The sequence below is a fragment of the Corythoichthys intestinalis genome, chromosome 9 (genome assembly GCF_030265065.1).
Source record: "Corythoichthys intestinalis isolate RoL2023-P3 chromosome 9, ASM3026506v1, whole genome shotgun sequence".
Lineage (NCBI taxonomy): Eukaryota > Metazoa > Chordata > Actinopteri > Syngnathiformes > Syngnathidae > Corythoichthys > Corythoichthys intestinalis.
In genome coordinates, this window is record NC_080403.1 from 30,331,736 (window position 1) to 30,357,556 (window position 25,821).

Here is a 25,821-nt window from a genome sequence, read left to right on the forward strand (position 1 = left end):
TCTCTCATCAGTCACACAGTGCGTTCAGGAACAGCATTCAAAACAGAACTGCCACATCAGAAACTGATTCGTTACATTAATTTGTTATAGTTATTATTATTATTATTATTACGATTTGGATTTATAACTTATTTGTTTTGCTATGTGTAATCACTATTAGTTACTGTACCTGCAGTATTTATGAAACATTTATCTTAGGTTTGTGGGCTCTGGAATAAATTAATCGTATTATAATGTAGTCCTAAGGGAAAATCCTGCTCGAGATATGACTATTTCAACTTACAAACCAAGTCCGGGAACTGGAACGAATTAAATTTGTATGTACTTCATAAACAGACCCTCTACAATAAGCCAAAAAACTTATATAAATTATTCTTTTTAAGTATTTACACGGTATTTATATATTCCAGTATAAGTTAAAAGTATATATGTATGTATCTATGTACGTACAGTTGTGGTCAAATATTTTACATACACTTGTGAAGAACATAATGTCATGGCTCTCTTGAGTTTCCAGTTATTTCTACAACTCTGATTTTTCTCTGATAGAGTATTTGGAACAGTTACTTCTTTGTCACAAAAAACATTCATGAAGTATGGTTCTTTTATGACTTTATTATGGGTGGACAGAAAAATGTGATCAAATCTGCTGGGTCAAAATATACATACAGCAGCGCTAATATTTGGTAACATGTCCCTTGGCCATTTTCACTTCAATTAGGCGCTTTTGGTAGCCATCCACAAGCTTCTGGCAAGCTTTTGGTTGAATCTTTGACCACTCCTCTTGACAGAATTGGTGCAGTTCAGTTAAATTTGATGGTTTTCTGACATGGACTTGTTTCTTCAGCATTGTCCGCAGGTTCTCAATGGGGTTTAAGTCAGGACTTTGGGAAGGCCATTCAAAAACCTTAATTCTAGCCTGATTTAGCCATTCCATTACCACTTTTGATGTGTGTTTGGGGTCATTGTCCTGTTGGAACACCCAACTGCGCCCAAGACCCAATCTTCGAGCTGATGACGTTAGGTTATCTTGAAGAATTTGAAGGTAATCTTCCTTCTTCATTATCCCATTTATTCTCTGTAAAGCACCAGGTCCATTGGCAGCAAAACAGCCCCACAGCATAATACTATTACCACTGTGCTTGACGGTAGACATGGTGTACTTGGGGTTAAAGGCCTCACCTTTTCTCCTCCAAACATATTGCTGGGCATTGTGGCCAAACAGCTCGATTTTTGTTTCGTCTGACCACAGAACTTTCCTCCAGAAGGTCTTATCTTTGTCCATGTGATCAGCAGCAAACTTCAGTCGAGCCTTAAGGTGCCGCTTTTGGAGCAAGGGCTTCCTTCTTGCATGGCAGCCTCTCAGTCCATGGAGATGCAAAACACGCTTGACTGTGGACACTGAAACCTGTGTTCCAGCAGCTTCTAATTCTTCGCAGATCTGCTTTTTGGTGATTCTCGGTTGAATCTTCACCCTCCTGACCAATTTTCTCTCAGCAGCAGGTGATAGCTTGCGTTTTCTTCCTGATCGTGGCAGTGACAAAACAGTGCCATGCACTTTATACTTACAAACAATTGTTTGCACTGTTGCTCTTGGGACCTGCAGCTGCTTTGAAATGGCTCCAAGTGACTTTCCTGACTTGTTCAAGTCAATGATTCGCTTTTTCAGTTATGTATATTTTTGACCCAGCAGATTTGATCACTTTTTCTGTTAACCCATAATAAAGTCATAAAAGAAACAAACTTCATGAATGTTTTTTGTGACAAAGAAGTATCTGTTCCAATCACTCTATCGGAGAAAAATCTGAGTTGTAGAAATAACTGGAAACTCAAGAGAGCCATGACATTATGTTCTTCACAAGTGTATGTAAACTTTTGACCACAACTGTATGTTTCTATGTATGTATGTATGTAAGGTAAACACTGTGATGTCACTCTTGCAATTTTCAATTGAGGTTCCTCACTCAGAATTTAAGAATTCATCTTAAAATCTACCCTTCTTCTGAATATTGTCAATTATTTAACTACATAATATGAACAAATCTGTTATTGTTCGACAAGCAGACTTGGGCTCGCCTTTGTGTCTCCAGTCATTGCCCTTTCAAGTGACCACAGAACTAATATATCCGAGTTGGTATTGATTAGCGCTCTTCCCCGTATACAGACGCTGATGTGTAGGCAAGACAGGAATCATTACTTACTAGTGATAAGGCCTAATAAGTCTTGTGTGGGTCCTCTGCCGCAGAGATGAGTGCATGTCGGATAATTAGATAGAGCAGCTAATAAATCAGTCGTGATGGATCTGTTGACGTCCGTTAACAATGCCAGGATGAGGCCATAATGTAGCTTAGGGGTCAGAGACTCCCGAGGATTCTTTTTGATTCATCTTTGACCTCTGTCCTCGCCATACACCAGTTGTCTTGCTCAGAAAATGAATAATATCCATGGAATTGCTATGGGGGGAAGAGCAAGGAGCGGAAGAGGGGGTTGACCAAGAGCAGGTGTGATGCAGCAATACAGTGCTCCCACGTTTTTCACGGTTAATGGGCACCAGAACCTGCCGCGATAAGTAAAAAAACGCGAGGTAGCGCCACCCGCCCCAATTGTTTTTCTTTTTGTGTGTGTTCACTGTCTTTATTCAGATGTAGCATTGGAAATAGATACATATGACATGTTTTTTCAATTTTTTCCCCAAAGTATAATTTAAAAAAAAAAACTTTTATGTAAATGTTTTTAAGCACTTCAAATGTAAGAATTATGATAAGTTTTAAAAAGTTACTGTCCCACCGAATTATTTTCAAACAAGAATAAAGTAGAAAAATGTTGTCTTTATTAAATGCTTCATTGAGTGAGTCCACTCCAATCCGCTATAGCTACTCACTTACACACAATGAGGTGCCAAAGCAAATGTTTAACAGGTTAAACGATGACTGACGCATACGGCGCTTTGAAGTTTCAGCTTCCGTCTCTGGCAAGATCAAACCTTAACGTTTGTCAATCATCATTAACTGTAATAAGCAACTCCAGTGCACTGCCTGACCAAGAAAAGCGACAGGAGCGAGAGTGAGGGACTACGTGATCAGATCGGGACAGCTTTATATAGTACTGCATTTATTTATTTATTTATTTTTTAAATTGAAAAAAAAAAATCAGCGATGGACTGAGAGCGCAAAGTTTGAAGCGGGAAGTGGAGAGGCATTACTTTACACTGACTTACCCAGCGGCATTAGTCTTTAGTATAAAAGGCTCAATCTAAAGACACCAACAACAATGTAGTGTTGCTTTAGTTTTTTTCAAGATCAAAGTTGTAGAATTTAAGGGTGTCTCGAGCAGCCATTCATTTTGTCTAAATTTGCAAATGTCTAAATTTGCAAATGTTACTTTTCTGCTGTGATTGTGTGTAGCTTGTTTTGCCAGACCTATCCCAAAAGTCTTGGTACACAGGTCTTAATTAATTAGTCAGGTTCCTCAGTTCTCTTAGAGTTTTTTGTAATTATTCACCAAAACCTTAGGTTAATGGTTTTTTTGATGTAACACAAAACTTTCAAGAAGAAATGAAATCTTTCCTATTTATTCCATTTTATTTTTTCATTGATTTTGGGGTAGAGTTGGACCTGCCCCAAATAACACTAATACTATTGTCTATCAGTACCTGTATCTTTGTGATTACAAATGTTGACAAGTGGAAGCGGGGCAGCGTCTGCCTGCTGTTCAAGGCATCGTTTCTCATTCTGTCAAAAAGGCAATAGCTGCCCAGTGTCTGGCGCCAAGATTAATTTCAACTTGATATGTCATTCTTCCTCAGTGATCTAATTTCAAATTCAACCACCAAAATAGATGCAACAGCTTTACTTCCGCGTCTTCACCAAAATGTGTAGATGTTTGACACAAATATGTGCTAAATGTTTCTCAACAGGAAGTAGATCTGTACAGAGCCAACATCCAAGACAAGCTTGGCCTGACAATCTGTTACAGAACTGATGATGAGGATGAAGCTGGGATCTACATTAGTGAGGTAATACTCAGATTATTTTCTATGTATCTGTTTTATAATTTCCAATGATGAAAAACTGTAAGTGTCCTCAGACTTACTGTAGTTCATGAGGGAAGAAATTTTCCATGGGCTGTCATAATAGGTAAAAGGTGATTTCAAAAATGGGCTTTTAATCTCTAGTTTGATTATCACTGGTATAGAATGGATAGATGGCTGGTGTGAGGGGATTTACTTTGTATCATGTTTTTCTTTTTCACAGACATTTGTGTTTTGTTTGTTTTGAGTGGAGAAAAAAATATTTGATTTACAGTGCCTTGCAAAAGTATTCGGCCCCCTTGAATCTTGCAACCTTTCGCCACATTTCAGGCTTCAAACATAAAGATATGAAATTTAATTTTTTTGTCAAGAATCAACAACAAGTGGGACACAATGGTGAAGTGGAACAACATTTATTGGATCATTTAAACTTTTTTAACTAATAAAAAACTGAAAAGTGGGGCGTGCAATATTATTCGGCCCCTTTACTTTCAGTGCAGCAAACTCACTCCAGAAGTTCAGTGAGGATCTCTGAATGATCCAATGTTGTCCTAAATGACCGATGATGATAAATAGAATCCACCTGTGTGTAATCAAGTCTCCGTATAAATGCACCTGCTCTGTGATAGTCTCAGGGTTCTGTTTAAAGTGCAGAGAGCATTATGAAAACCAAGGAACACACCAGACAGGTCCGAGATACTGTTGTGGAGAAGTTTAAAGCCGGATTTGGATACAAAAAGATTTCCCAAGCTTTAAACATCTCAAAGAGCACTGTGCAAGCCATCATATTGAAATGGAAGGAGCATCAGACCACTGCAAATCTACCAAGACCCGGCCGTCCTTCCAAACTTTCTTCTCAAACAAGGAGAAAACTGATCAGAGATATAGCCAAGAGGCCCATGATTACTCTGGATGAACTGCAGAGATCTACAGCTGAGGTGGGAGAGTCTGTCCATAGGACAACAATCAGTCGTACACTGCACAAATCTGGCCTTTATGGAAGAGTGGCAAGAAGAAAGCCATTTCTCAAAGATATCCATAAAAAGTCTCGTTTAAAGTTTGCCACAAGCCACCTGGAAGACACACCAAACATGTGGAAGAAGGTGCTCTGGTCAGATGAAACCAAAATTGAACTTTTTGGCCACAATGCAAAACGATATGTTTGGCGTAAAAGCAACACAGCTCATCACCCTGAACACACCATCCCCACTGTCAAACATGGTGGTGGCAGCATCATGGTTTGGGCCTGCTTTTCTTCAGCAGGGACAGGGAAGATGGTTAAAATTGACGGGAAGATGGATGCAGCCAAATACAGGAACATTCTGGAAGAAAACCTGTTGGTATCTGCACAGGACCTGAGACTGGGACGGAGATTTATCTTCCAACAGGACAATGATCCAAAACATAAAGCCAAATCTACAATGGAATGGTTAAAAAATAAACGTATCCAGGTATTAGAATGGCCAAGTCAAAGTCCAGACCTGAATCCAATCGAGAATCTGTGGAAAGAGCTGAAGACTGCTGTTCACACTCTCCATCCAACCTCACTGAGCTCGAGCTGTTTTGCAAGGAAGAATGGGCAAGAATGTCAGTCTCTCGATATGCAAAACTGATAGAAACATACCCCAAGCGACTTGCAGCTGTAATTGGAGATAAAGGTGGCGCTACAAAGTATTAACGCAAGGGGGCCGAATAATATTGCACGCCCCACTTTTCAGTTTTTTATTTGTGAAAAAAGTTTAAATTATCCAATAAATTTTGTTCCACTTCACGATTGTGTCCCACTTGTTGTTGATTCTTGACAAGAAATTAAAATTTTATATCTTTATGTTTGAAGCCTGAAATGTGGCGAAAGGTTGCAAGGTTCAAGGGGGCCGAATACTTTTGCAAGGCACTGTATATACATTTAAAACAGACTGACAACTTATGAAAAGGATCACATCGTTTGTCCCTTGTTGTTTTTTTTCCAAATCTTTCTTTAGATTGATCCAAACAGCATTGCAGCTAAAGATGGCAGGATTAGAGAAGGTGACAAAATTGTCCAGGTGAGCTCTCAAATCTCATCCTCATAATGTATGCTTTGTAGATTTACCTGGCAGATGCTTTTAAATGATTATTTCCTTCCTGTCCCTGAAGATCAATGGAATCGAGATCCAAAACCGTGAAGATGCAGTTGTGCTCCTGACCAGTGAAGGGAACCAGAATATCTCTTTATTGGTTGCGCGACCACATATACAGGTAATATGAATCATTTCAGATGCAAACGTTATGTTACTTTTATTGTGTAATGACAATTTAATAACTTTCCAAATCAAACCATAAACTTGTGATTATAATGAACGGTCACGTTTAAATAAATAAACCCTTTCTCCACTGTGGGTCAGCTGGATGAGGGCTGGATGGATGACGATAGGAATGACTTCCTCGATGAACTCCACATGGACATGCTGGAGCAGCAGCACCATCAGGCCATGCAGTTCACTGCCAGCATGTTGCAGCAGGTACTTTTCTTACACACGGCCTTATTGCAAAGAGTTTTGTTCATCAACATGAACACATACAGTATGTTCAACTACGCAGAAGCCAACCCTGTAGTACAGCTCAGGGTTTCCCTTACATACAAAAGATTGTGGTGCACCGTCGCGGCTTGGAAATGAGATGTTTTTATTTTAAAGGTCGTTTCAAACTAGCGGCAGCCTAGTGTGAAGGGTTCAGCGGCAACCTATTCATTGTGTATTGTAATGTCCGTAACTAAACGAGGCCCTCTTAAGAGACGATCAGACTGGGGAGCTGTGACGTAGGGGGGAGGGGAGTAGGGAGAATGGGTGGGATAGCGAGAGATAGCGGTCGCATGTCGCGGCAGCCCGCTGTTATTTTGATATTGTTTTTCTTTATTATTCGGCCACAATAAAGTGGGCCCAAAATAGAGAGCACCGCCGCGCTAACATCAACAACGCATCCATTAGCAGAGGCGCAGGCGTACTTATATCTGTTCGGCGGATGGATATACGCAATCATGGCTGATGAAACCTTAATAAAAAAAATTTTGTGAGCTCTGGGACAATCGAGAACGACTCTCATACCTCTCCTTGCTAAGTTAATGGTACCTTGATGTGCGTTTGTGTGGAAATGTAGTTCACTAACAACAACAAAAACTTTACTTTCTCACCGAAACTAGTAAAACTCTTTACACGGCTATTAGAATTTCCCCCTACTCCTTGAAATGGGTCCGTTAACAGAAGGACTATTATTGTTGTGGTAATGTAGTACGTATAGAGCCAAATGAAAGGAAAAAGAAGGACTATGAGATGTAAGTCGTACTATTGCTACGAGTAAAAAAGTCGTATTATTACGTAGAGTAATGTAGCTGTAAGCAGCTATGCATTTTATGTACAAGTACCGTAGCTGAGAGCTACGACATCAGCCTGGCTTATGAAATATTTCAAATAGATCTTTTGTTATGGTTCTTCTTGTGAAAAAATGTTTTTTAAAAAATCTCATTTGTCCTTATACGACGCGATTTCGCCGTGGCACGACATGGTGAGGCTGTCCGACTCCGATGCAGTCCACCACAAAAAATAGTGAAAAATTTTGTCTCCACCGTATATACTGTGTAATACAATGATTTTTCTAATTGTGTCACATTTAGGGTGCATAGATATTTTTTCTACACTCTTACTGCTCAAAATTGAACTAGCAAGAAATTAAATAAAAAATATTTTAAAGGCCTAAGTACTCTTGAGCCTCATGTGCTCTCTTATGTCTTTTTGCAGAAGAAGCATGAGGAAGATGGAGGCACCACCGACACAGCAACACTTCTTTCCAATCACCACGAAAAGGACAGTGGAGTTGGTCGTACTGATGAGAGTACAAGGAACGATGAGAGTTCAGAACAGGAGAACATTGCTGATGACCATACGACAGCATCCAACACACTGAGCAGCTACAGAAAACTGACTTACAGCCAGGACACACTCGGAAGTACTGACCTGCCTTTTAGTGGTGAGTCATTTATCTCCGCAGACTACGCCGACACCGACTTTCTTGGTATCCCTGCGGATGAATGTGAGCGCTTCAGAGAACTCCTGGAACTCAAGTGCCAAATGAGGAATGGAGGGATTCAGGGATTGTATACCAAAAGTGGTGGGGCAGAAGGCCAAGACCAGGAGGTTGTGGACAAAGAGCTGGAGCTGCTCAATGAGGAACTGCGTAACATCGAGCTTGAGTGCCTTAACATTGTCCGTGCCCACAAGATGCAGCAACTTCGGGAGCAGTGTCGTGAGTCCTGGATGCTCCACAACAGCGGCTTCCGCAACTACAATACAAGCATAGATGCCCGTCGCCATGAGCTCTCAGACATTACAGAGATGCCAGAGAAATCTGACAAAGACAGCTCCAGTGCTTACAATACTGGTGAGAGCTGTCGAAGTACTCCTCTCACATTGGAGCTGTCTCCAGACAACTCTTTGCGTCGTGCGGCAGAGGATCAAGCTGGGCCATCGAGCTCAAACAGCAAGGTGCTCAAACCTCTCCTGTCCCCTCTCATTGAGGTTTGTGGCCCTAGCAAGGGCACAGCTCTTTCAAAAGATCCAGATACTCTGCAGGTAGAAAGCAAGGAGCGAAAACTGGGAGAGCCCAGCAAACCCGGAAGGAGCTTTGTTCAGCCACGCTCGCCTTACAAGCATGCACACATCCCCGCCCATGCCCAGCACTACCAGAGCTACATGCAACTGATCCAGCAGAAATCAGCTGTAGAGTATGCCCAAAGTCAAATGAGCCTGGTCAGTATGTGTCGAGACACAATCGCTTCCGGTGAACTGGGCCAGAAGATGGAGTGGAAGGTTAAGGTCCGCAGCGATGGTACCCGCTATATTACCAAGCGGCCAATTCGGGACAAGCTGCTGAGGGAGCGTGCCATGCGCATACATGAAGAGCGCAGCGGTATGACCACGGACGACGACGCCATTAGCGAGCTGAAGATGGGCCGCTACTGGAGCAAGGAAGAAAGGAAGCAGCATGCAGTCCGGTCGAAGGAACAGAGACAACGTCGCGAGTTCATGAAGCAAAGCCGAGCCGAATGTCTGAAAGAGCAGGTCAACCCAGAGGAAAAAAAGGAGCCCAACATCATTGAACTCAGCAATAAAAAGATGATGAAAAAGAGAAATAAGAAAATATTTGACAACTGGATGACCATCCAGGAACTGCTCACCCATGGTACCAAGTCACCAGATGGCACTAAAGTTTACACCTCACTCCTGTCTGTGACCACGGTTTAAATTCTCCTCTCACTTCCACAAACTGACTGGAGGTTGATTAACTGTAAATAGGACACGAGCAGTTGGAGTAGAGATTTCTGCTTCGTTCGTGGCAATTATTGTAAATAGGCAATTAAACGGCGTTACCACAGAATCTGTTCAACGCTTGATTTGACTGGATTTGGTGGAGGCTGGACTGTAGAAAACTTGCCAAATTAATACAATTACTTTTTCTACCTTTGTGCTTGCTCTTTTGAATAATTTTGGAAGCATACTTTTTATCCCAAAGTATGAAATGTGCCATAAATAAACGTCCAGCATTTACACTATTTTACATATTTTTTCTTACTATGCTGTATATCCTTTATCAGTATTCTTCTGCTTTGCATTTGCTATTATTGATAAAGATGTTTGTTTTTCCTGCCAAGTATAAAACATAATCCTTTTCAAAAGGTCATTTGTACATAAAACATGTTTGCAGAAAATGTAATTTTAAACCTAATTTCCCTACAACTATGCTGAGTTCCCAAAGTTATTAACATCAGCAACGTACCATGTGTTACATAATGTAGAAATCAATATTACGTTTATGTGCCTGTTTAGAGAAAGGCATTTCATATATTATTGACTTGGTGTTTGTGTTAAAGCACGTTATAGTCACTTTTGCTTTCTTAGGCCTTTATGTACTGAAGTCAATAACAGTTTATTAAATCTTACTTAGCCACAAAATTTGACATCCTGTACAATGACAGAAATAAATTATTGTTTTATATATGATGAGCAAAGTTGAATGGAGTTTATTATTATTATTTTATTTTTTTATGAATTGTTGATTACACCCAGTCGAAGTAGAATAAATTGCAGAATGCACCCTTTAAAAAAATGTATGTAAGGAATGGCCTGTAACAAAGTAAACATCAAGTAATAACCTTTTTTTTTTTTTTTTTTAATTTCAATGGTGGATGGACCATGACCATTTATTCATAGGATATGTCATACAATTTGAAACATCAGTTAAATTTTAGAATAAAAATACACTTAACTGGCAAAATTAATACCATTTCATAAATAGAGTCAAGCCATTTAGACATCACTGTGTGCCTATGTGTATGTCTTCAATTTGATCTACAAAAAGCAATAGAGACAAAAACACGGCATTTCGGCAAAATTCTTTTTCCAGCACTGCTTCTTCGTCTTTTTTAGATAAAGAGTACAAATTTTAACTTGGAACATGTGATGTCAATTCTAACATGGCTTCATCTACAGTACATATAGGCTATATATGGGTCTTAAGATAAGATACTGTATTTAATATTCTAATCACTAGCATAATAAAAAGTCTGATTAATAAAACGCACTGAGATGTAAAACTGAAATGTCATTGCAGGACGAATTAAATTTAAGTTATTTTTATCTTCTTTTTTTTTTATCTATACAAAGTACTGCTTTATTGATTGATTGTGTGATGCTTGAATTCAAATCACGTCTTTCATTTAACAATGTGCACGCCGAGTGCCAGCCTTAGAAGTTATAAGACTAATTATCAATGCATGGGCCTCACAATTAACATTGTTCAACGTCACGTGGCACACATGAACTTGTTAACGTCAAAGGTCCTATTGCTTCTTTTTTGTTTATGGCTCCGTAGAACCGTAACTCAGAGCAGGACACCCTTCTACAGCTTGCCCCATCTATGCTCGACTGTTTTCACTGCGCAGTTTCCTTGATGAGATGACAGCTAATTCATCCATTACAACAATTAAACACATTCCAGGTCTTACACTTTGCCAGCAGCGTGGCAGCAACACTGCAAGGAATGTAAGGAAAAGATACAAAAGGGGGCCCTTGGCTTGAAACTAATACAAAGCTTATTGGTTCTCAAAAATAATGATGTTTAAGGAATCATAGCTAACACATTGAAACATATACATTTGTGAGGCAAAATGTTGTCACATTATTTGATTTCATTGATGCTTGATGAAACATGCCTAAATCCATAGGCGACTGATGAGCAGTGTTCATACCAGGCCAGATTTGACAAGGAACACCCACATTTTAGGGTTGCTCAAGGTACTTTTTTTTTCCCTCACCCCAAAGTCACTTAACCTTTATGGCACATTCCCACAGACCACATTTCTACTTTATGGTCCTTTGACTGAACGTTAAATTAATACTTTTAAAGGATTTGATGTCACGTGTTGTATTTAACCTGAGACTCATATGAATAAACAATAATAGAATCATTTAATACAGCGTCTTCCTGACCTGGTCAAAGGCAATCAAATTTGTAATCAGAGACAGTGTATGTTAGCCTATGCTTTAACTATAAGCAGCAGATTTGACAGGGCCAAATCCTCTGTGTTCTCCAATGTGGACCAAAAATCCAATATGATCATCATAAAGCTCCCAAGCAGCCCACAACCTCAGCTGCAGAATGCTCGTACACAATAGCACTCAAAAGCAATATCACCACATACACACTCAATTGAGGTAATTGCACCTTTATTAGTCTCACGCTCACGCTTTTTACAACCCGGTGCAAAGACCTGATCATATCTCTCATAATGGTCTCTAAAAGCAGCAGCCTGTTACAAACAAGCCCCTTCACTGTCATTACATTGAGTGGTTGTTGTGAGGGAGAGTGAAGGGTCTCATAAAGTTTCAGCACCAGCACCATGTTGTGCAGAGTGAATAATTGTACTTCATTAGTGTGTGGTAAACCTTACAGAAAAAAAAAAACACAACCTGACCATTGGTAATATTTCATTTTGATAATTTATTATCTACACTGTATGAATAGTCTATATTTAGTGCTCATACACATTTGTAGTGCTGAAGTTGGTTGTGTACACCAAAGCTTAAGGAAAGCGGCAAAACATTTTGTAAAAGCACCCCTAACTTTTGGAGAATTCATTCTTGGCTCAAGATATTCAAAACATTTTGTAACAGATTCAGCAAAGCAACCACATTACATAATAGCACAGGAAATACTGTTGGTAAACAAAATATTTTGGCAGTTGCCAAAACACATACTTGACAAGCTTTCTTCGCCTTTTGTGTGGGGTATTAACTATTTCATTCACGTATGAGTAGAACTGATCTCTGTGGTCACCGAGTTGTGCTGATTTTCTCACAACCTTATCCAACTCATCAAACTAAAGAAAATATAAACAAACCTGGACCACAAGTTTCATCTGATGTATGCCAATAGGGTCTTTGTGCACTTGTATGTCAGAGGAGGAATGGGAGTTCTCTAAGGCCAGAAGATATGGCAGCCCTCGAGCAAGATTACGAAGAGGTCGGCACTGACAGTGTTGGCGACGATTAAGAGGATGGAGAGGAGTACTGAGGAGGATGACGCTCAGGCTTTGCTTTTAAATGTTCTGAAAGTTTAGTAATGATATACAAACAATGTTCTGCCAGTGCTTTGGTCATTGTCAATAAAAAATTCCAAACTGCTTGGTTAATTTCACTTTTGGGTGGTAGGAGAAACTTCCAACTTTTTCTTATAATGTTCACTTATGTTTACTGTATGTATGTGTGCTAAATTGCAAGGCAATGGATTTTCAGTAAGGAATGCATTTAAATTCAAGTAAAAATTACACAAACCTGCATTAAGAACCTAAGTATTCTTAGGGATTTTACATCAGTAAATCTGGAACACAAACCTGTTTATTATATCTACCCCTTAAAGTCGCTCATTATTCAGATCTCAAGTGAAAAAAACCCAACCATTTAATTTACTAACCTTGTAATTACTGTTATTTTATGAGGGTGACGGTATTAGACGGGCTGAGGCTTGTCAGGTATTACTAGCTTTTTAGAGACTCATCCACATTGATTTTTTTTTTTTTTTTTGTATATGTCAATATTTCTGTTCAATAAAATCATTTTTAAAAAATTATATATAATCCTTAGATTTATAAAATACAATTCATTCATTGACCTTCTGTGGCGCTTATCCTAAATAAAATTTCTTTCCCTGCTGCTGAAAAAAATCCACACTCTAAGCAATTTTCATAAATTGAAAACCTTGTTCTTAGTTTATCTCAGAAATTACACAGCACACTCTATTGGATAGGACAGGAATTGACCACACCAAGATCAGACCGTTATCATCCCATCACTTATAAGAGCAACTCCTAAAATGAAATGGAAGACCTAATATAATTTTATTCTTGTCACTTTGTCCTCTTCACACTTTACACCCTCTAAAGATAATTGTGATTTGTTGTATACTCATTGACCCCCTCACCCAGTCTATTTTTCTTTTTGAAGGACAAAGCTGATCAGTGGAAGGAGACTATGAAATGAAAACTTCATTTGATAGCTAAGCCAAATATTTTTTTGTCAAGTAGGTTTCAATATTGCCCTAACCTTGGATTGTTAAAAGGCCCCATGCTGAAAGAGTACCTTCAAGTAAAATATTTTTTTTCTTCCACTTCATTAGATCAAAGAAAATTAATCAGCATATTATGCACACACACAAAACATAATACTAGTTGGACCAACACGCATACAAACATTAACATTTATTGCTGATTCTGAATACCCATTTCGAAAGCAAATGCATTCAGAGTATACACAGAAATTTAAAATTATATATGGTTCCACAAAGGCAGTGAACACATACTGTATTACAATCTACAAAAATCTACTTTACAGAATTCAAAATTCTAAATATCAAAAATTTTTGTTGCAGATATTGGAGACCTGCAACCGTAGACTGCTCTGAAATCAGTCGGTGAAACGAACATGACATCACAATACAAAGAAAGCAGACGTCATCTTTGTACTTGCAGCTGGTTTTGGAAACAACAACCAGCAGACAAAACAAAACAAAAAAAAAACTCCAAAAATGACTGAACTGAAACCATCAACTGCAATGTAGCATGTGATCGTACAGTTCTGTGGGATTGGTAGTGTATCGAGCAAAAATTAGGTTTGTCTCATGGGACACACTGTGAAGATATCTCCTTATACAAAAGATGAAGCAAATTAATAACAACAAAAGTTTCCTGCAAGCTTGGTGGCCAAACAGGTTAGTTAGCGGTGGGTTCGGAGGGGCTCTGGTCCATGCTTAACTCCTGCACCTTCAGGCTGTGCTTCAAAAAGAAAAACGTGAATGTAATTGTCGACTTCTGTCATCTGGTGCTTGCACCCAATGAGCTGGAAGGAGACACCATACCACCAATCCTTTCTCAAATGGAATGAGTGGCATAAAAAAGGGAACATGGCCATCACAACCCATCAAAAAACTTAACTGACTTTTTGTTACTCCAGCTTAGGAAGAAGGCCGCGAAACCAACTCCTTAGCAAAAAAAATAATAATAATAATTAGATCAATAACAAATTCCAGTTTTCTACGAATAGTTCATTGTTTGCACACACCACTGCAAGGTAGCCATTTTGGAGGAGAGTCCGACATCGAACGAGGTGTTTGTGTATGAGGTGAAATTATCCTCATTCCCAGTGATAATCAAGCTGGATTCAAGGACAAGCTGGTTTGTGGTGACACATGACCGCAGGGCAGGTGCTTTCAGTCTAGTCCTGCTCCAACGGCTTGTCAGCGGTTCCATTCTCCACGCTGACATTTTCCATACCACCCTCTGAAGAAGGCTCATTCGTACTACTAGATGGTGTGGGCGAGTTATCTTCTGGGGCCACTTCTACACTCTCGTCTATGCTACAACTGCTACTATTGCTACTACTGCTGCTGCTACTACTACTAACAGGGTCACTGTGAAACTCCTCACTATCTGCATTGGTCTCTGGGCTTCTAGCAACACAAGCAGGTGACACCTGCTTCTCTTGATCCACGTCACTGGCATCATTCTGCGATCTGCACAGCTTGTCCCTTTCGGCCAGCTCTTCGTCTGGACACGTTTCAGCCTGAGTGCTGCTTGTTGGCTCTGTAATACAAGTTCAAATGGAATCAAATATTGCATTAAATGGCAACCAATGAGTTGCACAAAGCAGTTGAGGAGATTGTTGTCGTTGGAACGAAACATTTGGATATTAGTTGATTAGTTTTCTCATCATTGGCACTGAAAGAGCCAAAAAGGCTAATCAATCAATCCCAGTGGACCACTATGTTGGACATTAACCACTGCTAGCAACAACAACAAAAAAACAAACTTCTTCCTACCCTTGCTTGACATTAGTAACGTGTGTTACTAATTACTAAGGTTAAACTTAAGGTACTCTTTTAGAAAAGTACCCTGAATTCATTCTGTGCCAACTTGACTTTAATTAAAGACAAATTCTGGTGTAATGAAAATAATCATTTAAAAATAATAATATCTTTAGTTCTCTCATAGTGAACACAGGAACATTACTTAGGAATTTTATTGATTAATATGACATGGTAGAAAGATATTCTTACCAAAAAGGTAACTGTTTTGGCATTTCTGCGTCTTCTAACAAACTCATTTGAATCAACCCACATTTGCTGGACATTGTGGGTTTCGTCAACAATAACAAAAATATTTCAAAGACAATTTTTTTTTTTCATGACGATAAGGAGACAATAACAAGCTAAAACCTATGCTGGGAGGTCAAAACATAACGAAGCGAACGTGAGTTTTTGTGTAACGAGACAAAAATGCGACTTTCTGTCATTTTCACAATGGGTGACTTTTTTTTTGTACGAGTAGCTTGCATCATAGCAGCGCATCGTAGCAGTGTTTGGTATTGTCACTCATGTGATGTGCTGCGCCTTCCAGTTGAGTCGAATCTAGGCTTCACTCCATGTTTGCTTTTTTTGAAACACTTGGTTAAGATTTGCTTCATTATCTTTGTAAGAGAGAATATGCAATGTTGCTTTAGTACTTAAGGGTGTGTGCAGATTGATCATCACACAACAAATCAGTCACCTATCAGTTTTGACATAAAACTTAGGTTAACATGGAAATTTTGTTCCATTTTTGTCGCTGTCACCTGAACCAATCGGCAACGGATTTATTGATCGACAAATCTGTGAGGACACTGGCACACCCCGAAAATTGGCCTCCTCACGCCACACTTTGTCGACATGGAGGAGCATAGGGAGTTGTTGGCGCTCAGAAAAGTAAAAATTCATAGCTAATCAAAGACAAGCGCTGACGAACAGGCAGAGGGTGGTACGTATTGTTGCCTCTGCAGTTGCATCGCACCCCATGAGCTGGCTTTCAGCTCAACGGGGATGACTTTCGCATTTCGCCATCGCTCATCGCCTCCTGTGTGTCGAGCCCTTTAGTCGGGATTTGTGCATTAAGACCTGCAGTATGAACCTAGCCCTATTGTCCTCAAGTGCTGTCAAGTTTCCGCGCTACCCCACACATGGCCCGCCTTGGCGCCTCTGCCTTCTTTTCTTCTCTTGTATTTGTCTGGAGCTCTGACTAAGACCAATAAGTTTTTTCGTCCAAAAGACTAAGGCGAAAATTAAAAGGGATGCCAAAAATTAAACTGTTGCTGGAGAATTTTGTAGAATTATATATACAATATTTTTTCAGGAAGAGTTTTGGTAAAGACTTTTTTACCAAATCTCATGGATTATAGACTGAAAAGGTCATTTTAAATAATTTACAGTAATTTGAACATGTGCAAATGGATTGCAAATGAATAAAGTGACAACAGACTTAACTGCCTTCTCAGAAATTCTTACATTTTAAATTACAGGAAACTGTAAATGTTAAAAAAAAAAAAAAACTGATATCAAAAACTTTTTCTACTTCTTATAACAGTGAACCCCTCCAAAATCAAACCAAAGCCACGTGCTGGTCATCATTAAGAGTTTTGGGAAATTTTGTGTTCAACCTTTAAACAGTATGACCAAGTATTATGTAAAAAAATAATAAAACACCAACCTTGGTCTTCAACAGCTATAGCACTAAAAGAGGCATCTTCCTTTAAATGAACTTTCTTTTCTTCCTCATGGACCATGGCTTCTGCTTCTTTTGAGACGCAAGTGCCGTACAAAGGCTGTGGCATTTCCACTTCCTGCTCTTCTTCCTCGTCTTCTTCTTCCTCTTCCTCCTCCTCCTCATCATCTTCCTCCTCACCAAACTTAAGTCTCTTCACTTCCCGCTCAGGTTCCACGTCTTCTTCTGTGTCCGAGTGTTTGTTTTTTACAGAGCTGCCCAAGCTCTCTCCAGAGGCTGAAACCTCACTGGAAAAGCAAAATGAATGAATAAGTATTGTGGAGTTATTCATTCCTCACAAGTAGCAAGGCTTTTTAGCTCATATTTTGACATACCTTCCTGATACATCTTTAACACTTTCTTGGTCTGTTTTGAGGTCTTTGCTTTCTGTGCTGTCAGGCAGGCCATTAGCTGCAAGGGAGTTGGCGAGAGATAACTTTGGTCGGTTGAGTGGTCGTGGAGTTCCCGGACCATTCACTTTTCTTAAAAAAAATAAAATAAAAATACAATGTCAATGAGTTATTACAACATGTCAAGAGTAGTGTGAGAACTTAATGCACTTGAGAACAACCTCTCCGTGAATGAAGATGTGCTTCCGGAAAGCATTACTCCATTCATTCTATTGACAGTGCTGCATCCATTTTTCCTGTGAGCAAAAAGAAAATGTTATTCAAAAGACTACTCTTAAAACACCAATTATGATATGTTTTGATGACGTACTCTGATGTTGGATGAACACAGCTCACCACCATTACATTCTGGATGAAAATAAATGCAATTAGCGATCCATAAGATGTGATCCAGTGTACAGATTAAAAAAAAAAAAAAAAAAAATTACATTGTTATCACTAACCTTCTCCACACCTCGAAGAAATTTATCTGTTCCTGTGTAATTCCTCTTAGGTTCTGTGAGTAACTCGCATAGGCGTTGTATAGTGAAGGGAATACTGAAATTAGGAAAAGAGCAGTTCTGAGTCATAAAAGCCAGCTGTAAAATCTTCAAAATTGCAGATTTTATGCTCATATTCCACAAATGGATTGGCAGTAAAAAGTAGTTGTATGACCTTTCTAAACACAATCAGGTTGAGTGATCTGCTGAGTACACGCAACCACATCTAAGGGAGCTCGCGTTCTTGTCTTTTTTTTCCACGTATGAAGTTTTTCAACAAGATGAAGTGGAGCTGACTGGGACATTAGAAAGTTCCCACACCATTTCTTTGGCAAGACACTCGTTGATTACGTTTTTCTTGTGCAATCTTTACAAGCACTTTCATATGTAAAATAAGGAGCATCTGTGTGACTTATTTCCTTGTTTCAACGCCAGCGGTTACTGTGTGGTATGTTTTCTGACGTCTCTTATTATACCTTAGGAGCCAAAGAAGTCGGCTACACAAGTACGTGCACAGGAGTTTAAAAAATTAAACGGGTAACTACCCTGCGTAAAAAAAAATTCTGCAGGCAAACAAAAAAAAAAAAAAAACCTAATTTTTAGAAGGGTGAATCATCAGCACCCAACCAGATAAGTTTAAATTAATATGTTCCCTTCATACCACCAGCCCTATTAAAGTGTAACTTGTAATTAGCTTCGAAATTACAATCACGTGTGGCACCTTGTGACGCAGTGGGTCATGCATTTGCACTGAGGCAAGAGCGGTATACTTTTTTTTGTCCCAGATTTGCTACCCGCTGTTGACGCTTTATTTTTTTATTTTATTTTTTTTAAAAGAATGCTCACAATTTTTTGCAGCAGATCAGAAATAGGAAACCCGCCTCAAGCAAGATGATTATGTCCTGCGTGAATGAATTATACAGTAGGCTTATTCAAAATAAAGGTACAGTTGTCCTCAAAATTATTTATACTTTTTAATATGTGTTTATTTTTGTGATGAAATGATTGCGTATTGTCAAGTTTGTTTATGATTTACTGTACATATAAACAACAAGTGGAAGAATACCAACACACAATTTAAGATTTTCAGGGCTATTCCATTCATGGAGTTTCAAAAAATGCCATGTTCAAAATTATTCATACATTGAGGTTTACAGGAGTCCACAGTCTCTCTCTAAAAGTCAATGGCATACCTTTTGTTCTTCATGAATGCGTCTAAACGATTCTTTTTTCTATCCACAAGACTCATGTACGTCAGCTGTGGGATGTCGGCCCACTCTTCCTTGGCGAAAGCCTTGAGCTGGGTCAGGTTATTTTCATGGTTATCACTATGGCCTACAAGTCACGTGACAAGTCCTCGATGGGATTCAGGTCAAGACTCTGACTAGGTCATTCTAGGACGTTGAGTCTGTAAACCTAGGGTTGTGAATAATTTAGAACATGACATTTTTTGAAAATCCATCAATAAAATACCATTGAAATGGACAACTTCTTAAATTATGTATTGCTGTTATCCTTTCACCTGTTGTTCAGATATACATCATAAACAAACTCGACTACAATGTAATTTAATCACAAATTTTAAAAAAAAAATACAGGAATTAATAAAGGCATGAGTAATTTTGAACTATACAGTGCTACCTCGACATACAATCGCTTTGACACACGATCTTTTCGACATCCGACGTAAAATTTGACTCGGCATTTGTTTCTACATCCGATGATATGCTAGAAAAACGGCAATTTATGACAGCGCCGCAGTTTCTTAGTTTTGCCGGAAGACGGACGCACGGCAGATTTTCTTATGAGAGAAAACACAGGTGCCAAGGTTAGTGCAGGTGGTGAAAAAGGAAAAAAGTCACGTTACCATTTAAATGAAGATGGAAATGATAGAAAAATATGACCGTGGTGTGCGCATCCTGAAACTTGTCAATACGGCCGTAGAATGTCTACGACAGGGGTGTCAAACCAATTCCACAAAGGGCCAAGAGAGTCCTGGATTACGTTCCAACCAATGAAGAGGTCAGTTTTTCACCAATCTCATCTCCTACAAGTGTAATCAGTTGATCGCAGTCAGGTGCTGCTAGTTTCAGCAGAAAATTCATTGGTTAATCCGTTTGCGCAGTCTTCGTTGAAATGAAATCCAGGACCATCTTGGCCCTTTGTTGAATTGGTTTGACACCCTTGGTCTACGATCTCAACAGTTCTCCTCCGACCTCCGTTCGCCAGTCTTTAATAGTTAACGTGACAATTACTATTGAGGTAACATTGCCAGAGAAATCGCTAGTTTCGTCAGATTTTTAATCATTTATTCCATTAACTTGTGCAACCAAACACACCTACTGTCCGCCGCAGTTGACGCCAGCAACAAAACATTAAAAGAGAAAGTAAAATCTCTACCGCATTATCTATCTCACCGTCATGTCAGCCACGCGGTGCATTCAGGTACAGCAGGCAAAAAACGTCCGCCACATTAGAACCTGATTCGTTACATTACAGGAATTATTAGCATTATAATAGTATTCAGATTTTTATTTATAATTTGTCTGTTTTGCCATTTTTAATAGAACCAACAATATTTATTGAGGATTTAGTTAGGTTTTCGGGCTGTGGAACGAATTAATGGAATTATAATGTATTCCTATGGGAAAATTCGGCTCAACATATGACCATTTCAACTTACAAACAAGGTCCTGGAACGAATTAACTACGTATGTGGAGGTACCACTGTATAAGGTAATAATTATTGCGCCACCTACCCCCACCCACGCATATCATACGCCCCATTAAGACTAACATCTGGTGATGGGTCTGACATTAGCGAGCAATTAATAATGCAGTAAATTCTGGACTATACATCAAATCATGAATGAAAAGGCTACATACCCATTATACCCTTCAACAATCTTCAAGATTCTCTCTTTCATATCTTCAAATGGAATTGACTCCACATTGGGATTGGCAGGGCCCCTTTGCTCAGGAGCAGAGGCTCTGAAATCATCCATGACCTTCTCCAATTTAAAAAGAAAGTAGTTCTTAAACTGAGACCATTGGACCCTACAGGAAATATAATAAAGTTTTACAAACCGGTAACAACGTATAATAAACATGTAGCATTACAATGAGGATTATGTTCTGGATTTACATGGTTTCTCCAGTCTTGGCAACATGACACAAAAACTGCTCCAATATAGGACAGGTCTCCCCTTTTGTTTTCTTCTCAAAGTCTGGAAGAAAAACGGTGGCAATTAGTGTACATGTACGTCACAAAACAGCCTTGAGGGAAATGCTCTCAAATAGTCAAGTGAAATAATTAGTAAACATCCATACCTACTACCTACAGTATTCTCCTATTCTAACAACGTACCAATAACTGACTGTATGTCCGACTAATATTGCTTCCCAAATCGGTGGTTGTGTACTGAAGTACTAGGTTAATGATTCATGTCATTCAAGCTGGTTTTACTGGAAGTGTTACTAGCCGCAAACGGCGTAGCCGGCTTACAGTGGACACTGTGAAACAAATTCATGTTGGCTTTTTTTCTCCCTAACGAACACATTTTGACCCAACGGAAGAAAACATTCCAGCTGACTGGTAAACTAGGTAAACTAAAATAAGATATTTCGGTGAGCTCTCCTGATCTAATCGCCAGAGAGCAAACCATTTCCGAGGAAGAGCTTCATATGTTAGCTAGTGACTAGCTAGCAAACGACATTAGCCTGTGCGCTCCAATCACTTTTCCATTCAACTATATGAAAACCACACGAGCATTTAGATGTAGATCTACTAGTGACGCCTAAAATACACTAAACAAACGGAGCAAACCTCGGAGTGCTTCTTGAAGTGACTCAATTTCCATCACGCCGTTGCCCTCTGTCAGCCCAGGGGATGTGAAAATCGGACTGGAGGCTAGCTGCTAGTGCTAAGCTAACATCTAGCAGCAACCGAAGTAGGAGGGAGCATATTAATATGGCGCCGTGAGGTCACTGCCTGGAAACCTTTCAGTGAAAGGAAACAAGAAGGGGGGGGGCTTCTTTGCTAATGGCAATTACATAAGATTACAAGCAACGCATCAATTACATTTTTGAGGAGATACATGGTCAAACTAGTTTAATAAATACAACTGTTGGGGTGTACTCAATAGACAAATTTCATCAGTTTGTACCTAATGAGAAATAAATCATGAAAATCCATTTACAGAACCTTTGAAACATCTTGGACTCGAGTGTAGAAACCAACACATTTATGTAGGAGATGAGTGCGTGACTGATTGTGTGACTGATAGGGGCTGAGGGGATGTGCTATTTGTTTGAATGAGGGTTGGAGGATGGGTGGATCTGAATGAGTTAAACCTATGTAGCACTTTGTGTAACATTGTTTGAAAAGCAACTTATAAATAAAATATCAACAATTCATTCATTGACATGAACAGCATTATTGTATTCGATGAATACAATACACATACAGTACAATAAAGAACAAATAGACTCATCCAATCAAGGGCGTAGGTTTGGTCTCAACATTGGTAGGGACGCTATAACAGCATAACCTGCATGTACACTTTTTGCTGGCGACGGGACATTAATAAGACCAAACAGATTGAGTACATTTCACAAAAAAAGCTGGTTCCTATGTAAAAATGGGAAAAAAATTACAGTAAAATTATTTTCATGGGAGAAAGTCATTTTCAAAATGCTTGCTTCATATAAAGGAAATTTACAGTGGTTGTGTGTTTTTGTTTTTTGGGGAGGGGGTTTAAACAAATGTGCGTCAGCTGAAAATAGAATTTTTTTTTAATGATGTATAAGATACATACATTTTTATTAGGGAATAAATGCACAAAATGCACAGTTGAATTAACGTTAAAAGTAGAAAAAGTACAGAAAGACATGTCTCTAGGCAGCTTTCTACTCGGGTTTTACAGGTTAGCAAGTTCACACAGTTTATTGTTATGCTAACTCTGATGCAGGTCAGACTTTCAGTTAAAAAAAAATTAGTGGTGTGTTCCCCACCTTCACAACATTTACGTCTTTTTACAATACTTAAAGTGGCTGCTGCTGGCCGGAAAAAAAAAAACTTCTAATATCCCTCCTCTTCAAAGGGCGCAGAGGAGGCGGCATGTCGACATGTATTTCTGTCGGGATTGTGTGAATATGATGGTTCTCGTCATCAGCCAATCAAACATGCGTTTGACGGGGAAAAAAATGGACCAGCACATTCAGCAAGTGAAAAGGGTAAATGTAAGTCTGAACATAATGTAGGGTCAATCTGATCCTTACAACTTATGGGAAGACAATGTAAATTACCTATATAACTGAACTCATTATACAATGCAAATAAGGTTGCTTAAAAGGTGGTGGGGACAATTTGAGCATCCTTAAAAGTTGGTGGTGTAATGTCCCTACCGTCCCTATGCAAACCTACGCCATTGCATCCAATGCATTATTGTGATTAAATCATCTCATGGCCACAGACACAAATGATTAACGTGATGGTATCCAAGTAGCCCCTTCACAGCACAGCTCTGTGTTCTCCCAAGCTAAGTTTATGTTTTCCAGCTGGTGCTTGCAGGTCCTCACACTTTGCATATTTCTACCTAGACTCAAGCAAATGAGTTTCAACTTCTGCCATGTCAACAACTAACAGTACACCACGAGCGAGATGCATTAAAAGGGAATGCAAAGTGGAATGCCTACTGGGTGCCTACTGGAATAATCACGGCCAAAGCTGCATTTGTGTGCACCTGCCTGTGTGTAAACACCCAAATTACCAACATTCGGTCTGACACACATCTGGAGCAACATCTGCCCTGAACAGGCCTGGTTTTATAAATTTATGAAAATGCCCAGTTTTCATGATTTTTCACAGGACCAATTTGAAGAGAATTGGCCAGCGCCTGCCTGCGTTAACGAGGCTCCCACTAGTAGGGGGAAAAGGAGTAGTTCTTGTTTTTTGTTGGCAGTTTACCTCTTGTATCATGGGGCATTACCGCCATTTTCTGGGTTGACGGTTTGTCAAGAGATCAGAAGTAGGTGGTAGTAAAATAAGGTGTAGTTCTAAGAGACGTTTATGTTGTTGTAATTTATAAAAATGTTTAGTTGGCACATACCCTACTGTGTGTGTGTACTGACTGGACGACATTTCTATGGGTCTGCATTTTACACATATACACATATATATATATATATATATATATACATATATATATATATATATATATATACTCACCGGCCACTTTATTAGGTACACTGATAGTAACGGGTTGGACCCCCTTTTGCCTTCAGAACTGCCTCAATTCTTCATGGCATGGATTCAGCAAGGTGCTGGAAGCATTCCTCAGAGAGTTTGGTCCATATTGACATGATGGCATCACACAGTTGGTGCAGATTTGTTGGCTGCACATACATGATGTGAATCTCCCGTTCCACCACATCCCAAAGATGCTCTATTGGATTGAGATCTGGTGACTGTGGAGACCATTTGAGTACAGTGAACTCATTGTCATGTTCAAGAAACCAGTCTGAGATGATTCCAGTTTTATGACATGGCGCATTATCCTGCTGAAAGTAGCCATCAGAAGTTGGGTACATTGTGGTCATAAAGGGATCAGCAACAATATCAGGTAAGCTGTGGCGTTCCAACGATGCTCAATTGGTACCAAAGAGTGCCAAGAAAAAATTCTCCACACCATTACACCACCACCACCAGCCTGAACTGTTGATACAAGGCAGGATGGATCAATGCTTTCATGTTGTTGACGCCAAATTCTGACCCTACCATCCGAATGTCGCAGCAGAAATCGAGACTCATCAGACCAGGTAACGTTTTTCCAATCTTCTATTGTCCAATTTCGATGAGCTTGTGCAAATTGTAGCCTCAGTTTCGTGGTCTTAGCTGAAAGGAGTGGCACCCGGCGTGGTCTTCTGCTGCTGTAGCCCATCTGCCTCAAAGTTCGACGTACTGTGCGTTCAGAGATGCTCTTCTGCCTACCTTGGTTGTAACGGGTGGTTATTTGAGTCACTGTTGCCTTTCTATCAGCACTGTTGCCTTTCTATCAGCTTGAACCAGTCTGGCCATTCTCCTTTGACCTCTGGCATCAACAAGGCATTTCCGCCCACAGAACTGCCGCTCACTGGATATTTATTCTTTTTCGGACCATTCTCTGTAAACCCTAGAGATGGTTGTGCGTGAAAATCCCAGTAGATCAGCAGTTTCTTTAATACCTAGACCACCCCTTCTGGCACCAACAACAATGCCACGTTCAAAGTCACTCAAATCACCTTTCTTCCCCATACTGATGCTCAGTTTGAACTGAAGGAGATTGTCTTAAACCATGGCTACATGCCTAAATGCACTGAGTTGCCGCCATGTTATATGGATTACAAATTAAGTGTTAACGAGCAGTTGGACAGGTGTACCTAATAATACACTGCCAATGGGAAAACCCATTGTCAGTGTATCAAATACTTGTTCTCCCCACTGTATATATATATATATATATACTTAAGACTGAAAAAGCCGTTTCTACTCTTGCACCCTCTTTAAAATTATCAGCTGTATTTTAAGACAAAAGAACTGTTGTGTTTGATAGAACAATATGTCTATATGCTGCAATAGCAGATTCATGGCGCCCTGGAAACCCCCATTTACAGACGTCACGCGACAGCTTTCGTTTCAACCCAGCATTAAAAAGAAGCTCAGTAATTATATTTATTATTCGAAGTGTCTGTCATTTTTTATCTGAG

The 25,821-nt window shown here is 39.4% G+C and overlaps 2 protein-coding genes across 6 annotated transcripts in view; one reads left to right on the forward strand and one right to left on the reverse strand.

Moving 5' to 3' along the window:
* pdzrn3b (PDZ domain containing RING finger 3b) overlaps positions 1–9,614 on the forward strand; it is a 170,633-nt gene extending 161,019 nt beyond the window's left edge. For all 5 annotated transcript variants that reach the window (XM_057845246.1, XM_057845247.1, XM_057845250.1 and 2 more), the window contains 5 exons: positions 3,917–4,015; positions 6,013–6,075; positions 6,167–6,268; positions 6,415–6,531; positions 7,804–9,614. In XM_057845246.1, the coding sequence (XP_057701229.1) occupies positions 3,917–4,015; positions 6,013–6,075; positions 6,167–6,268; positions 6,415–6,531; positions 7,804–9,306 (1,884 nt within the window). In that variant the 3' untranslated portion in view covers positions 9,307–9,614. The remainder of the gene's footprint in view (positions 1–3,916; positions 4,016–6,012; positions 6,076–6,166; positions 6,269–6,414; positions 6,532–7,803) is intronic.
* A 4,188-nt stretch (positions 9,615–13,802) lies between these two features.
* ppp4r2b (protein phosphatase 4, regulatory subunit 2b) lies at positions 13,803–22,047 on the reverse strand. The gene is made up of 9 exons (XM_057845251.1): positions 21,902–22,047; positions 21,221–21,302; positions 20,962–21,132; positions 18,040–18,133; positions 17,907–17,944; positions 17,758–17,832; positions 17,522–17,668; positions 17,133–17,434; positions 13,803–15,197 (listed from the first exon to the last, which is right to left on the reverse strand). Exons 1-9 carry the CDS (start codon positions 21,933–21,935, stop codon positions 14,830–14,832), a joined length of 1,311 nt encoding a protein of 436 aa, XP_057701234.1. The 5' UTR covers positions 21,936–22,047; the 3' UTR covers positions 13,803–14,829.
* Positions 22,048–25,821: the final 3,774 nt, after the last annotated feature.